This window comes from Anoplophora glabripennis, unplaced genomic scaffold, assembly GCF_000390285.2.
Source record: "Anoplophora glabripennis isolate ALB-LARVAE unplaced genomic scaffold, Agla_2.0 scaffold396, whole genome shotgun sequence".
In the NCBI taxonomy this organism is placed as follows: domain Eukaryota; kingdom Metazoa; phylum Arthropoda; class Insecta; order Coleoptera; family Cerambycidae; genus Anoplophora; species Anoplophora glabripennis.
The window spans coordinates 99,902-116,163 of NW_019417435.1; the positions used below are offsets into that span (position 1 = coordinate 99,902).

General features: G+C 30.5%; 1 protein-coding gene across 1 annotated transcript; it reads left to right on the top strand.

Annotated features, from left to right (window-relative positions):
* Nucleotides 1-787: 787 nt before the first annotated feature.
* Nucleotides 788-12,462, top strand: LOC108908702. Its single transcript, XM_018712817.1, has 2 exons — nt 788-1,605; nt 11,150-12,462. The coding sequence occupies exons 1-2, from the start codon at nt 841-843 to the stop codon at nt 11,594-11,596; spliced, it is 1,212 nt and encodes a 403-aa protein (XP_018568333.1). The 5' UTR covers nt 788-840; the 3' UTR covers nt 11,597-12,462.
* The last annotated feature ends 3,800 nt before the right edge of the window (nt 12,463-16,262 follow it).

The window sequence follows — 16,262 nt, forward strand, 5'->3', positions numbered from 1 at the left end:
AGACCTTCCAATTTTTTGTCGTGGATTATTAAAATAAGTGTCTTCTGTCATCGTATTCTCTTAAATTGACTTCTTGGGGATTGATGGTGTCACTAGAATTTTTTTTATTGAATCGTTTAGGAACCCAAGAAGTCTAACGTAATGAATGGTTCAACCTGTAATTTTATTGAAAAATTTGCATTCAGGGTTATCAAATGATGCCTTCTGTGAAGTCGTTAAAATTACTTCAGTGCTCTAAAGGATTGAGAAAGCGCACGCACTATACTTTTTTAACCGATTTGTACATTAGATGGTCAAGAGACGTGCTCTTTATTATTTTAAATGCGCGATTTGTGAACGGAAGTTGCAAATTTTTATTTTTTATATATAACTTTTACTCAAGTAAAGCGGTATTGAAAAATTGTTTATTACAATAATTTCAATACTTAAAAAATGAAATAAATTGTGGAACATGCGGGCTCAAAACATACTAATGAATTTTTAGTTTTATATTTTTAGTTAAGGCTGCAAAAATACGTTTTTATTAAAAATATGCCTACGAATTTATACAGTTATGATGGTGGTACAACTGGTAAACAACTTTATTTAACAACTATAAGCCTAATTTCAGTAAAAAATCTCTTTGAAAAACAAACAAAAGTTAAGTGTCACCCTGTATGTTTAAATATATGTTTTAGAATGTCAATTACAATCAATTACAATATAAATGCCTCATTGAAGGTCGTAGCAATTCCGCTTCTAAATTATAACAAAATGCATTTTCATTGTCAGTAGTATGCGATAACAACTAATATAAGCAGCGTATATTTAATATTGCAGCGAATATATCCCCTATGAATAATGTGTTCACAGCTCACAGCGGAACAAAATGATTGTATTAGAATAATAGCTGAAAATGAAAATATCAGTAATTATGAGTTGGAAGTAAATACTGGTTCTGTGAAAGGTGATGGCTACTTAGGGATTATATCAACCATAAATTTAATTAGTGAACGCAAAAATTTAAACATGATTCTAAAAATGGCGGAAACGAATGAAGAACTGCGAAATAAAATTGTAATTAGAAAGGCATACCTAAGAGAAATTTACGCTTACAACAGAATATTTTCGGAATTTGAAAATTTCCAGAGAAAACGAAATATGCAGAATGGTTTCAGTGCGTTCGCAAAAATATATGGTAGTTGCGAAGAGGACTGTAAAGAATTCTTAATTTTAGAAAATTTAAAGGAAGCCGGCTACAAATTGTGGAATCGCAAAGAACCTATGAACGCGGAGCATGTGGCGTTAGTATTTTCCGAGTATGGAAAATTCCATGCCGTGTCCTTAGCCATGAGAGATCAGGATACCAAAATGTTTGAAGAACTTACGAAAGATCTTAGGAGTATATTTGAAAATGCATATTCCAGAGAAAAATACGAGCGTGGAGTGAAAATTACATTAGAGAAAGGTTTTAAAGCAGTTAAAGGAGACAATGATGCTATAGAGGCTTTTCGAAGATTTTCTGATTCACTTAGAACTTTCTTATTGAAGCAATTTAAATCGCCCGATAATATAGTTTTCACTCATGGAGACTGCTGGTGCAATAATATGATGTTCAAATATGAGGTAAGTTTTAACTGAATTAAATATGTTTTTTTTTATGTAGAAAGAAACAAATAAAACATGAAGAATTTGTAAATCTACGATTTAAATTTATATTGGATATTTTCTCAACGTACGAGTATAATAAATATTGTCGATTTAAAAAATAATTTTATAATGCATATTTTATTTTATTTTATTTTGAATAAGAAACAAACAGCTTAGAAACAACCTAATTACATGTTTCTAGAAAAAAAAGAAATGTATATACATGCACATATCTAACTTACCTAATACAAAATAAAATACATAATAAAATTCAAAATAAAATTCAAAATAATCTGCAGCAAGGGAGCAGCCGGGCAAATAGAACCAGGACAATCAATTTCAAGTAAAATCTATATTATGGATAACTCTATTAAATGTTATTAGTGTAGTATTAAAAATGTCCATAGATATTCTATGTCTGTGTCTATTGAAAATATTACACATATCATTAATAAGAGTACTAGAACTAACATAAAAAGTTAATTGTGTTGGACGTATACGGTGGTCAGGTATATTTAAATTTATTTGTGACATAACCTCCATTCAGCACTTTATGTAAAAATTTTAATTTTCGTGTAATTTTCCTATTTTCTAACTTACAGATCTTAAAACTGTTTTCGCAATGGCTCATAGGAAGCAAATCCGGGACTAATATGATATTTTTTGTAAAAAAAGATACTTTATAAATTTGTTTTGAATTTTTTCAAGAGCATCCGTAAGATACTGTTTTGAAGAGTCCCAAATAATAGATCCATATTCCAAACGACTACGAATAAATGTAATATTAAATAAATATAAATTAGAATTAATATTTTTAAAATCAACTGTTACTCTTTTAATGAAACCCAAAAGTTTATATGAAGCATTAGTTAATTCATTCCCATAGTTTTTAAAACTCAAATTAGGTTGAAATTTAATTCCTAGATCTTTAAAGTCATAAATTCTAGACAAAATATTGTTATTCATTGTATAAACATAATGTTCAGGCGTACATGACTTTACATTTATTTTAATTGAAGGGCAATTTGTTTTCTACGGACCAGTCATAAATTACGTTTATATCATTTTGTAATTTTGAAAAATCATTGATATTACTGATTTCAGTAAAGAGTTTTAAATCATCTGCATACATGAGACAGTCGTATGTTAATCATTTATAAAAATTAAAAAAAGTAACTGTCTCAAATTCGAATCTTGTGGTACACCAGATCTAGCTAGATATGTTTCGGAATCAGTACTGTGATAACAAACAAATTGTTTTCGGTTCCGTAGATATGAAGAGAAGAAAATTAAATGGACACTTAAACCAAGTGCATGTAGTTTGGATAGTAGTATGTCATGATTTACCCGATCAAAGGTTTTAGCAAAATCCGTGTATACAGTGTCAACCTGTTTTTCCCATTGAAAGCAATATAAAATTTGTTAACAAAAGTAGCTAAATTAGTTTCTACTGACCTGCAACGGAAAAAACCATGTAAATCATATTATGTATATCTAGTATTTTTATATCCAACAGAAATGTGTTTGGCATACTTTAATTTCTCCATCAAACATCTCGGTTAAAACTAACATAAAACATTCAGGTTCCTTATGAAGATATGTATAACACATTGGAAATCAGAGTGTCATGCTACCTATCGTCCTCCCTACTATACCTATTGTGACCTTAGGTTTTCCAGGAGTTTTCTGTACTTCATTTATTACGTTGCAACATGCAACAGTGACGTTCATGTTGAATATAAAAGTGTGATACTATGATAATACTTTATTGTTCTTTCTACTATACCTTTGGCGAACTTTATCTCTGCTTCGGGATTTTAAACGAACATTCTCTACTTTATTACTTTACTTTTATAGGGTGCAGCAGTGATAGCGCAACGAACTATCAAATTACACAGGAAAGTACACAAAAAAAGTCCATACCGAAGAGACCTACATATCACTTCTAAAGTAGTCAAAATTCATGACTTCCCGATGAATTTCGGAGAAAAGTGAAAACGCCCAAATATAGGTCAGAACTAAATTTTCCTAAATTTTGTCCAAATATATAATTCTCGTTGTATCATTTAGTATATTAGTAATTATTATTAGTAAATTAGTAATTATTTTTTTAATTTTCAGGTATGTAAGAAAGTACTAATATTTGATTTTCTGAGAAGTATGGAGATTAGAGATAAACACTACTGGTAGCGTATTCAGCGCTTCAAAATACTGCGAACATGATATATTTGGACAAAATTTAGGAAAAATTCAGTTTCGACTCATATTTGGGCCAGTTTTCACCCAAATAGTGGATGTTTTGAGAAATATCGGGGTCATGATTAAATTTTACTAATGGCATCGTGTTAGCGATTCAAAATACTACGAAAATGATATATTTGGACACAACTTAGGAAAAAAATCAGTTTTGACCCATATTTGGGTCAATTTGGACCCAAATAGTGGAATTTTACTAATGGCATTGTGTTTAGCGCCCCAAAATACTACAAAAGTGATACCTATATTTGTACCTACAAAATTTAGGAAAAAATAAGGTGCTTTCATCCAAAAATTGCATTTCTCTTCGAAATTCATCGGGAAGTCATGAATTTTGACTACAAGATCGTGTTCAGCTAATTATTTATTCGGAAATGATATGTGGGTCTCTTGGGTTGGGTGTTTTTTTGTGCCTGTATTATCAAACTGCTATATTTGATTCCTTTAATAATAATAAAAAATAACAGTAACAATGCTGTTGTATTGCACGCAACAGTTACTAGCTAAAACATTGTGAAGTATTTAAAAATGACTCGATGGAAGAGCGATTTAGGGAAATTAAAACTAATTCTTTAGGTATGTAACTGCTTCTCAGCTAAAAATGAAACACTTTATTACATCGATCCGATAATTTACGTAACAAAAATAATCAACCTAGTATTTCCGTTGCCCAAGCAACCAGTAAGGGTTCTTTAGAAGATATACTTAATCCACCTCCTAATGTTTTAGTATCTCAAAGTAGCTCAAAGACAGTTTCATTATCGCCATCGTCAAGAAACTCCACAGGTGAACTAAGGCACAAAATATTCGAGTAACTTATCAAAAATGGTTTCATGGCAAACTTTTTGACCCTTGATTGCAGGAAAAGATTAGGTTTAACTTATAACAAATTAAATACCCACAAGGTTGTGATAGGTGAACTTGAGAAACCAATTAAGGGCCATACAACTGTAACTCTTTATTCCAATTTAAACCAAAATCTCCAATATTTGTTTGAAACTTGATAATTGACAAATTATTGAATTTTTTGTTTATTTAAAATATTTGCCAGTGACTAACTCTACGTTTAATATCCCTAGAACATAATATTAGGTAGCCATAAAATGACTGGAGACCAAAATAGTACAACCATTGTTCAATATACACTAGGATACGTAGTTTTAGGTCTTGTTGAACGTAGTAACAGTGCCGATTACAATCAATCAATTTGTGCTGTTTTCATTTTAGATTCTTTAGTTGAAAAAATGTTAATATCGAAAATTTTGCCTTATTCATTTCCAAAACCGATTGTGAATAATTACACAGTCACACACAAAAAAGTTGTCTGTACTTTTCATGCTACATATGTTATCCGTAGTATTTTTGCCTCTTGATGACGAATCCGCTGTCAGAATTAAGCTATCACATCACAAGAATTTCCTAACCTTAAAAAACATTTAAAATAGCAAAAATTCAAGAAAAAGTACTAGGAAAAATACAAAACATTTTTTTTCTATATTCAAATGTTCTTTTATATGGTTAAGACCCAGCAGAACGTGAATTAGAATTGATGGGTGTTTTTCTAATCTCAAAAAAAAAAACGCTACAATTAGGTAAGGTCAGATATCAGAAATTTTCAAAAAATATCGGATTCGAGCAAAATTTGGTATACAGGGGTTTTCGGGGTTGCTGATTACGAATTCGAGGTCAATTTTGCAAAATTCAAGATGGCGTATCCAAAATAGTACAACCATTGTTCAATATACACTAGGATACGTAGTTTTAGGTCTTGTTGAACGTAGTAACAGTGCCGATTACAATCAATCAATTTGTGCTGTTTTCATTTTAGATTCTTTAGTTGAAAAAATGTTAATATCGAAAATTTTGCCTTATTCATTTCCAAAACCGATTGTGAATAATTACACAGTCACACACAAAAAAGTTGTCTGTACTTTTCATGCTACATATGTTATCCGTAGTATTTTTGCCTCTTGATGACGAATCCGCTGTCAGAATTAAGCTATCACATCACAAGAATTTCCTAACCTTAAAAAACATTTAAAATAGCAAAAATTCAAGAAAAAGTACTAGGAAAAATACAAAACATTTTTTTTCTATATTCAAATGTTCTTTTATATGGTTAAGACCCAGCAGAACGTGAATTAGAATTGATGGGTGTTTTTCTAATCTCAAAAAAAAAACGCTACAATTAGGTAAGGTCAGATATCAGAAATTTTCAAAAAATATCGGATTCGAGCAAAATTTGGTATACAGGGGTTTTCGGGGTTGCTGATTACGAATTCGAGGTCAATTTTGCAAAATTCAAGATGGCGTATCCAAAATGGCCGATCAATTTTTTTAAAATAACATTCGCGCCAAATTTGGTATACGGGGATTTTTGGTGTCGCTGATTACGAATTCAGAATTGCGAGATTCATTTTGTAATATTTTTGTTTACTTTATAACCTGAGTACCCAATCAGGTTTTAACCTTCTTTTTTTCGGCTATATCTTATTCTTTTTTCTGTTAAAGATCTATTCACGGGTTTTCTGCCTAATCTCAGGTAATAAAGTACATAAGTAATTGATACATTTTTAAGAGCGAATTTTGTAAATCTGATCTCGGATTCGTAATTAGTGATCTCGAAAAAATTTTTTGTATTTTTCCTAGCAATTTTCGTAAATTTTTGCTATTTTTGACATGTTTTTTGAGGTTAGGAAATTACCGTGGTGTGATAGCTCAATTCTTATACCGGATTCGTGTTCAGGAGGGAAAAATACTACGGATGATATATGTCGTATGAAAAGTACAGACAACTTTTTTTGTGTGTGGCTGTGTTATTTAGTCAGTCTTAATAGCAAGTACAGATTTTACTGTTTCATTACCCTTTAAGAAAAGTCCATATAGCTTAGGTGACTCCATTTCTTTAGTCGGAAAAAATTATTTAATTTCGAAAAACAATTTGAAAAATTTTTCGGCCCTAGAGAAATGTATGGTTCCATATTTAGAGATTATCTCACATAACCATATGTTACTAGCACCAAATAAAAAAATTAATTATTCCGCTTCATACTTTATACCATATCATTGTATGAAAAAACGGAAAGTACGATATTTCTACTCCGTTTCGTATAGTGTTTGATGCAAGCATAAATGTCTTTACTGAATATTATTAAATAACATTCTATATACTGAGTAAAAATTCAAATAAACGTATGTACCGTTTTTTTTTTCATTTTCGTTTATATCCTATATGCTGATATTAAGCAATGTTGCAGACAAATAAGAAGTGGATCTTATTTGTGGGCGAAATAGGCGTTGACTATTAGACGCCTTCATTATAGCCGTCCTTGTCTATCACATGGATTTCTATGGCTTACTTTATCGCTCTCACGTAACTTCTGATATACCATCGGTACTTTCCTACACTGTATACGTTGTATGGTACGAGGTTGATGTTCCCGCTAAACGAAGGCAATGTTTATTTAGAAGGCGTTTACCGCGCAACTATTCTGTTGATTTCTGCGTATTAAACAAACAAACACAATACATTTTCAATATACAGGTTGGTCCGAATTTTATGCAGGAAACTTCGAGGGCAGATAGATCTTTTTAAAGTAGGTGTTTGCCTTATAAACATAGGTCTGCAACAGCCTCGTTTTAGAGATACAGGGTGTTGAAGTTGTTAAAAAATATATATTTTTTGTTTATATCTCCGGAATGCATCGGCCGATTTCAATAAAATTTAGTACAGATAATGTCTGATAGTAGGTGTTGTATTCTCTAAAATATGATCTAAAGATTCAACCAGTGGTGTACAACTGGACAGGGTCACTCACTTTTTTATAAAAAAAACCTACGGCACTGTATTTTTACAAGCTATTGTAACGAATTTGTATTCTAATGCACAAAATACCTAAAAAAGGTAACTTGAATTTTTTCCCTAAAGTTTACCGTTCTCAAGATATTCATACCAATTCAATCCCCTTGTGGTAGACACTTCTAATCATAATATTACAAGAATATTTATGTTTATGCTTAAAAGCAAGTGCAATTTGTAAGCACATCAACAAAATTCTTTACACTCATCGCTTTCATCTTTTTGGATTGAAACAATATTTGGAAAATCACGACAGAGGAATAAAAGGCACAGAAATGAAATTTTAAAAGCATTTGACGACGATCCTCGGCTAAGTAGGTACACGAAGGCAACTTGGGGTGAGTAAATCGAAAATTTGAAAAGTTCTACGTAAGAATGGCAGTAATCCGTACCATTTACAACCTGTGCAAAATTTACTTCTGGGAGATGCAGAGAGACGCCTGAATTTTTATCAGTGGTTGTTTGAATTCTTACTAGAAATACTTTGGACCGATGAGGCTACGTTCACAAGGCGAGGGGTAGTGAATTTTCACAGTCTGGATATTTGGCCACAAGAATATTCTCATGAAATTCGGAGTCCTTTCTAAACTTTCTAGAAAACCATCTATTTGAATTATTAGAGGATGTTCCATTAAATATACGACAAAATAGCTGGATACAAATGGATGGTGCTCTTGCGCATTTTAGGAGAATAATACAAGAATGGCTTAATGAAAATTATATGAGATGATGGATAGGTAGAAGACCAAATGCCAATATCAACCATAATGGTGCAGAGGGTCCAGTGTCTTGGTCAGCCAGATCTAAACTCCCTGGACTTCTATGTTTGAGGTGACCTACCTGAAAAGTTTACTCTACTCCAATAGATACTAGACCACAACTACTGCAGCGAATAGAAGACGAGTGTAATGAATTAAAAGAAAACCACCACATGATATTAGCTTCAATTAGTTCCATTAATAGAAGATATCAGAAATGTATCGATGTGGGTGGTTCGCATTTTAAACCATTGCTGTAAATACGTAACGTTAATTTTGTCTCTTGTTTAGTTGTTGTTGCTTGGTAAAATACATGCATTTTTATTATTATTTTGATTTAAATTGTTCTTATTTGTAAAGATAATGCCTCCAGGGAAAACTAAAACACACCAGGAACACTACCTCACAAGTGATGTGGAAAGAATTTTGTTGATGTGCTTACAAATTGCACTTACTTTTAAATAAATATTTTTGTAATATTATGATTTGAGGTGTCTGCCACAAGGGGATTGTATTTGTATGAATAACTTGAAAATGGTGAACCTTAGAGAAAAGTCACTTTTTTGCGTATTTAGTGCATTAGAATATAAATCCGTTACAATAACTTGTAAAAAATACAGTGGTGTAGGTTTTTTTTTATAAAAAGGGGTGACCCCTGTCCAGTTGTACACCACTGGTTAAACCTTTAGAGCACATATTTTAGGGAATGCAAGGCCTACTATCGTACATTATTTGTACCAAATTTTATTGAGATCAGTTAATAGATTCCTGAGATATAAAAAAAAAAATTAACAACTTCAACACTCTAAAATGAGGCCGTTCCAGACCTATGTTTATAAGGCAAACTCCTATTATTTTAAAGAGATCTATCTGTCCTCGAAGTTTCCTGCATAAAATTCGGACCACCCTGTAGAATTATACCTAAATTATAAAATTTATATAAAATTAAAAAATAATTTTAATTTACACAACCAAACGGAAATTTTAGGTGAAGCGGTGCGTCACTTGCGTCACCTGGCGAGCCGTCACTGATGAATTCTCGATCTTTGTGCATTCTTAGTAGTGATCTAAACGACCTCACCTTTTACTTTTACGTTTTATTTATGGAACTCCATTAAATTTATTTTCTTGAAAGGATCACTATCGAAAACGCTTGAGTTATTTGATCAGATATAAATTCTTATACAGGCTGTCTTACAGTGACGGCTCATTAGAATATTTCAAAGATTATTTCGATTTCAATTTTGAAAATTTAGCTTTTGAGTTTTCGGAGAGAGCACCTCTTTAAATAAAATAATGCCATTGTTGTAGCACCTCCGGTTATACCTCTGAATTTTAAATGGAACACCCAATATATTATAGCCTTATCGACAAGATAAACTAAAGATAAGTAAAAAATGTTAGAGCTTCCTTGTACCTAAATCTAACCGTTTTCGAGATAATCGACGTTCTATAAAAATGTTGACATGATGATTTCGAAAATTCCTTATATATTTCTTTGTTCTGGAAGCTTTCAGTTGCTTTTTAGAACACACAAAGAACATAAGATGCATTACCTTCCACTATCAAAATCACCTGAAGGAAATTATACTAACTATTTTTTATGTTACATTTTGAAAACTGTAACTTTAACATTCTTGACTTATTTTTAATTTATCTTGTCGATAATGTAATAATAATATATAGGGTATTTCATTTAAAATAAGCAAGTAGATGGCGACTTCAGGTATAACCGGAAGTGTTACAACATTATTTTATGCAAAGCATATTCAAAGCATTTGGGCCCCGAAGAGCTCCAGGGCCCAAATTCAAATCGAAATAGTCTCTGAAATATTCTAATGGGTCGTCATCGTAAGACAGCCTGTATAGTGCAACACTATTGGAAAATATGGCACGTAGAGTATTTACATACTCAACAGATGCGTGTACATTAGAATACTGTTTCTAATCCTGTAAAGGTAGATACTGTGGTGTTTACTGTGCAAAACAACATTCCGTTCCTAAAATGGCACTTAGTTATTATTCAAAACTTGCATCCTAGCAATTATGACACTGCATGAGTCGCAACAATAAAAACTATGTTGTTGGGCCCACCGTAAAATTATGTCCATTACCTACTCAGCGAATTGGTTAATTAGTATTAACATCACTGTATTCACATTGTGCACAATATTTTCATACAACTTAGTATAGTTAGTTACGTATAATTAAACTTAAAAGCCATTCCGCTCCAGGATGTTTCACCATTTTTTATTAGTTATTGCAATGTTAGTTGTTTATAAAGGTGAGACACAGAAAAGTACTGAACAAATTTAAATAAAATAACCACGCTTTAGATCGAAAAATAAAATCGAACCGGAAAGACAAAATAAATCGTGTTCTGGGGACTTTATGAACTGTCCTGCAATATTGAACTAACATCCTTCCTATCTTTTATCAAATAAAAGTTCTAGTAGTCGCCTATATCTTCACGATAGGGGTGAGTCACTTTTTCTATAGTTATTGTCTTTCCTTAATTAATAAGAAAGGCAGTCTGATCCAACTGGTTACATCTATTAATAAATTGAGAACTGTGAACATGTGAATATTATTCTCTCCTTTAAGTTTTTCCGTTAATTTATTATAATATATATTTTTTAATTTTCAGGATAACCAAAATCCCCATAAACCGACAAAAGTTTGTTTTCTTGAGTGGCAGTTATCAAAAATGGGATCTCCGGTTTTGGATTTGTCATATTTCTTTTTTGTTTGCAGTTCAAAAGAGATGTTTTATGATTATAAAAGTTATCTTAAAATATACTATGAAACTCTTTCGGAAAATCTAAGAAAGTTATCCTGCGATCCCGAAAACATATTTCCTTATATGTTACTGGAACGACATTGGAAAACATATGCAAAGTTTGGGCTCTACATGGGTCTTATTGTAATAACGCTGATGTTAAGCGAAGTAGAGGAAGCTCCGATAGTTAAGGATGTAGTGAAAAACGGTGAAACTATTTTCGATATCTTTAATTATGAAGGTATTCATGTAAACGAGTTCAATAAAAGAATTTTGAATATTGTAACTTTTATGGCAGAACATGAATTGATTTGAGTATAGTAGAGTAGATAATAGACAAAACCATAAATTTCGTACACCAGATGTATCTTTTGTACCTGTATCTTTTTCATAGCGTGCGTAAAAAAAATCAGGAATATCAGAAATGTTACTAGTTTGCTTTGTAAAGCGGTATCCAATTTTATTAACGGTTGGAAGTAACAAGGTGTGAAATTAATTATATTTGGAGGCAATTCAGAGAACAAATAGGTATATACTTTTTTGTTGTTTTTAAAAAATTCAGTTGCGTTTTATGTCACTGAATATAAATTGAATTGTATGCTATATTCTAAATTCTTAGGCGTTTTAACGCAAAAATTACTTCTTTGTTCATTACGCTAATTGCTGTAATTTTGAGTTATAGGGATTGAAAAGTAATTATGGCATGCGGGCATACTAATTGTAGTATGCCCGCAATGTATTGACACTGTAAAAAAATTGGAAGCAATAAAAAGATTAAAAACTTATTTGTTCGTTTCCGAGTTAATGCTAAAAATAATTTTATTTAACTTCAACGTCTTGTAATTTCTAGACTAGCGAGACAGGGGTTTATACGCACATTCGCAACATTTTTGATGCTGTATCTCTATCTATTTTGCAGAGGCAATGAATTGTCTTTTATAATTAACGAAATTTCTGTGCTAATAAAATATTTATTTTAGTAGTTACTATGTTATATTATCATATATTAATTATTTAAGTTATTTAATACTTATATGTTATAGTGTTATATTACTTTTGTTTTTATGGACCTACTTTGATGTTAATATTTATCTCTCTAATTACTTTGTATTTATTTTACTTTCTAAAAAGCCACTTTCTTAGTCTTAGTTGTCTGTTAATAAATTACTTGGTTACTTAAATATTATGAATATTATGAAGAGATATTAAAATATTTTTTACCCCAAGTTTTTCAGAATGCATTTTATCAAGCATAATCATTCAGTATTACTGTCAAAGTAACTCACTTGTAGCACAGACAAAATAGCTATCGCCACAGACCGCTACTGGAATAGGCCAGCAGTTTTAAATTACCGAATTGCCGATAGAGTACACCACCAGCAAAATTTTAGGAAGAATCAAATGCAGCGGCCCGAATTGCTACGCGTATCCTAGCAACATATAAACAGCGCTTTAGTAATGTTGCCAGACGTACTTACGGATTTCTTTTGTACACTTCTTTATCAATATCTGTTTTTTGCGTTACTGTATTTACTTAAATGTATAATGTAGGTATTGATAAAAATGTGTTTAAAGAATCAATGAATATCTATGTAGTTTCATATGATATTCTGCAGCAGTCTCAAAGTTAGGTTATTTAATAATAATTTCATTAATTAGCTACTATTTTCATTTTTTGGTATTGAAATATTACAGAAAATATATTTCCAAATAAACAAAATTCGTAATGATATTTTAAACAGCTTGTAATAAGTATAATTTTTTTAATATTTGATGATGATGATAAATCTATTTCATATCGGTGGGTTATTAGCCCGTCGCGCGTCGGGGAATGGTACAGTTTTTTTTGTATTCTGACATCCACTTATAGATTTAATAATTAAAGATAGAAAAAAACTTAAACTACAACTTAAACTACAAATGTACGATTTTTCTTTTATTTCTTTTGACATCAAAATTTTCTGGCATAAAATATATGTTTAAAGTAAAAAAATCATTAAAAAAATTAAAATTCAGCCTTATTGAAAAAACAAACAACGATTTTTATAACTAACCTTTACAACAACATCAGGAGAATACCTAAAAACGAAATAACATTAAATTACCTACAATTTTTACAAATCAATATGCAACTAGTTGAAAATATGCTTTAATTTATTATTTACTGCTTAAAAAACAAATTCAGAATGATTAAACATTGCGTTCGAACATTTCAAAAAATAATTAAAAAAATCTCCCCCCACCCTTGGTTCTGATTGTCCGTTCTGCGGTGAATGGAAAAGGTCCAAACTCCGTATGTCGAAAAACAAAAAAGTTTGTCAAAATTTGCAACAGCAGTAGCGAACGCATCATCTTATCTCTGTAAGGGATAATTGATTGATGATTTGTTGCTTTTTTTTAAATAAATTCCGTATTCAACTACTCCTCAAGGTTCCAGCCATGTAACATTGTGTTAATGTTTTGAACACCTTGTGTCACAAATATGAGCACTACCAATGGCATCCATGATCATGATATGCAACACTTATGTCAATAATTATTTTACCTCTAAAGAAATCAACAAGAAGACCCATCTAAGGATACCCAATCTGTATAATACAATTTTTTTAAATATAGGCGTATTTATCGTACCAAACTGGAAGTCGACGCACAAATCTAAAAACATTAATTTCAAGTTTTTGAATTCTCCCATACCAAGCTGATATAAAATAAATAATTAATTAGGTAAATTCATAGGTTTAATTCCAACTTGATTTATTTTATTTAGCATTTATCACAAATGTGATTTCCAAACAAAAGATAAGTTCCATATCTCTTTAATTACATAATTGAATGCATCGAATTTATATGGCAGTTATCATTTGGCAATAAAGCCACCGCTAGAACTACCGCCTATTACCAAGTAGAAGAGTTATCACGCTAAATTTTATAGCTGGAAGCCGGCTAAGGAGACCTTGCTTCCATTTTAGGCTGCCAATTTCCATCATTTAACAAGCAGTCTGTGGCGATAAGCTATATTGTCTGTGCTTGTAGTATTAATATATTCTAGTACATAAGTATATTTCCTTCTAGATGAAGCGTTGTTTGTATAGAAAAATATTCTTACACTGAAAGAAATGGGCTTATTAAATTGTTTATCTAGAATAATGTGTATAGCGCATATTTAAACTTTTATATCCAATATACAACTTTTATTAAAAAAAAGCAATCATCTCCATACTCATTATTCAATCAGTTTAACTGGAAGGTGCTTAATACACCTTATGCATCTATGAAATAAAGGTTATAATGAATTACTTATACATTATTAGGTGTTATAGANTATTATTTCGTAAAGGGTATAAAAAACGTTGTATACTAGTTATACAATAATTTAATAAAGAATAAGGTTTATAGTCACTATACAACTGTGCTAGCAATACGCGTTTTATATCCAATATTCACCTGTTTAACTGTCACATATAGTATACAATGGTCTTATAATGGTATATAGAATTCTAATAAAGAATAAAACGCATTTCTTTCAGTGTAAATTAAAAAATATTGATAGCGATATATTATATAAGTATACTGTTAAAAATAATATATTATACACTTTAAGACATATTACATAAGATATTATATTTTCCATGATCGAAAAATAATAGCAAAAATGTATAATTTTTGCCCCTGCTAAGAGGAAAAAAGTAAAACTTTTTTGCCGTCACAGAAAAGTCGTAAATTATGCAATAGAAAAAAGTTATAGATTTTGTACCCTCTGTATAATGTTAAAAAAAAATGAAGTCGTAGAGAAAAGAAACTGATTTGCAATTAATAACACTTAACCTAATATATGCGTTTATATTTGAACGCAATTTCTTTATATTTACGTTTTCATACACTTTTAGCTTATATGAATACATATTCGCAAAGCCACTGAATATATGTAAATAAATATAAACTTGACATGATTATAAATTACTGGTAAATTATCTGATACTTTTAAATCTTCAAAAAATTATGTTATGATATGTGTTATAATATGGTGTAATAAATAAATAAAACGTGAACATTTACAAATTGTGGTTTTCTTTATAGTTAGTATGAAATTTTTTTTAAATAAATGTCAGTGCTGCCGAAATAATTTTTGCTTGCAACACGGCTAAGTAAGAAATATAGCTTTTACGTATATAGCTCGTTAAGGTCATTACTATTATTAGTATTAGTTCATTTTCAGACATTTTTGTTTGAAATATGTACGATTGTAGTAAAATAAATCTGTATTAAAGAATAGAGAAAACGTCGCCTGCATTTTTCTTTTATTTTGTCAAATTATCATTAGAAAACTTTATCTGTAGACCATTAACGGCAATTCAAATTTGATAGATTTAAGTGTAGGGATACAAAACAATTAACAATGTAGCGTGGAATAGTAATGAGTATTATGTGAATTTATGAATATTCTCATTAATACACAATAACCTTTAAAAAATTTGGACTCACAGGGAGAGTAAAAATTTTGTTCCCAATATTTTAATATGTTTCACAAGGATTTATATTAAATACTTATATGCTTCTTTGTTAAGATTAGGAATACCCGAGGGAAGACCCTATAACTCTAAGTAGCAAAAACATTTAACAATACACACAAGCATAGCCTTCTTTTATTCGTGATATAAAATATTTCATACAGGGTATTGATTGAGTATTCGGTATTGATAGTATAAGAAATATTTAAAAAGTTAAAACCTTTTACGGGAGTGGTAATGGTAGATTATCCTTTGCCCGAACGACTTATTTATGGGCACCATTCCCATGAAAGGATGTTTTGTTAAAGATGCAAGGTTTTAAACATTTATAGTTCAGCTAAATTATGTTGAACTTACGATATCGTTATCGGAACTGTATGCCATGACATCTAACTATTTTGCTAAAAATAATAAATAAAAATAATAATAAAAATAAATAAAATAATAATAAAAATAAATAAAATAATAATATN

Excerpts from the sequence above, each read along its gene's own strand:
- LOC108908702 (XM_018712817.1), top strand. The coding sequence starts at position 841 with ATGTGTTCACAGCTCACAGCGGAACAAAATGATTGTATTAGAATAATA. Across the intron at positions 1,606-11,149 it reads ATATGATGTTCAAATATGAG|GATAACCAAAATCCCCATAA; the intron begins GTAAGTTTTAAC and ends TTTAATTTTCAG.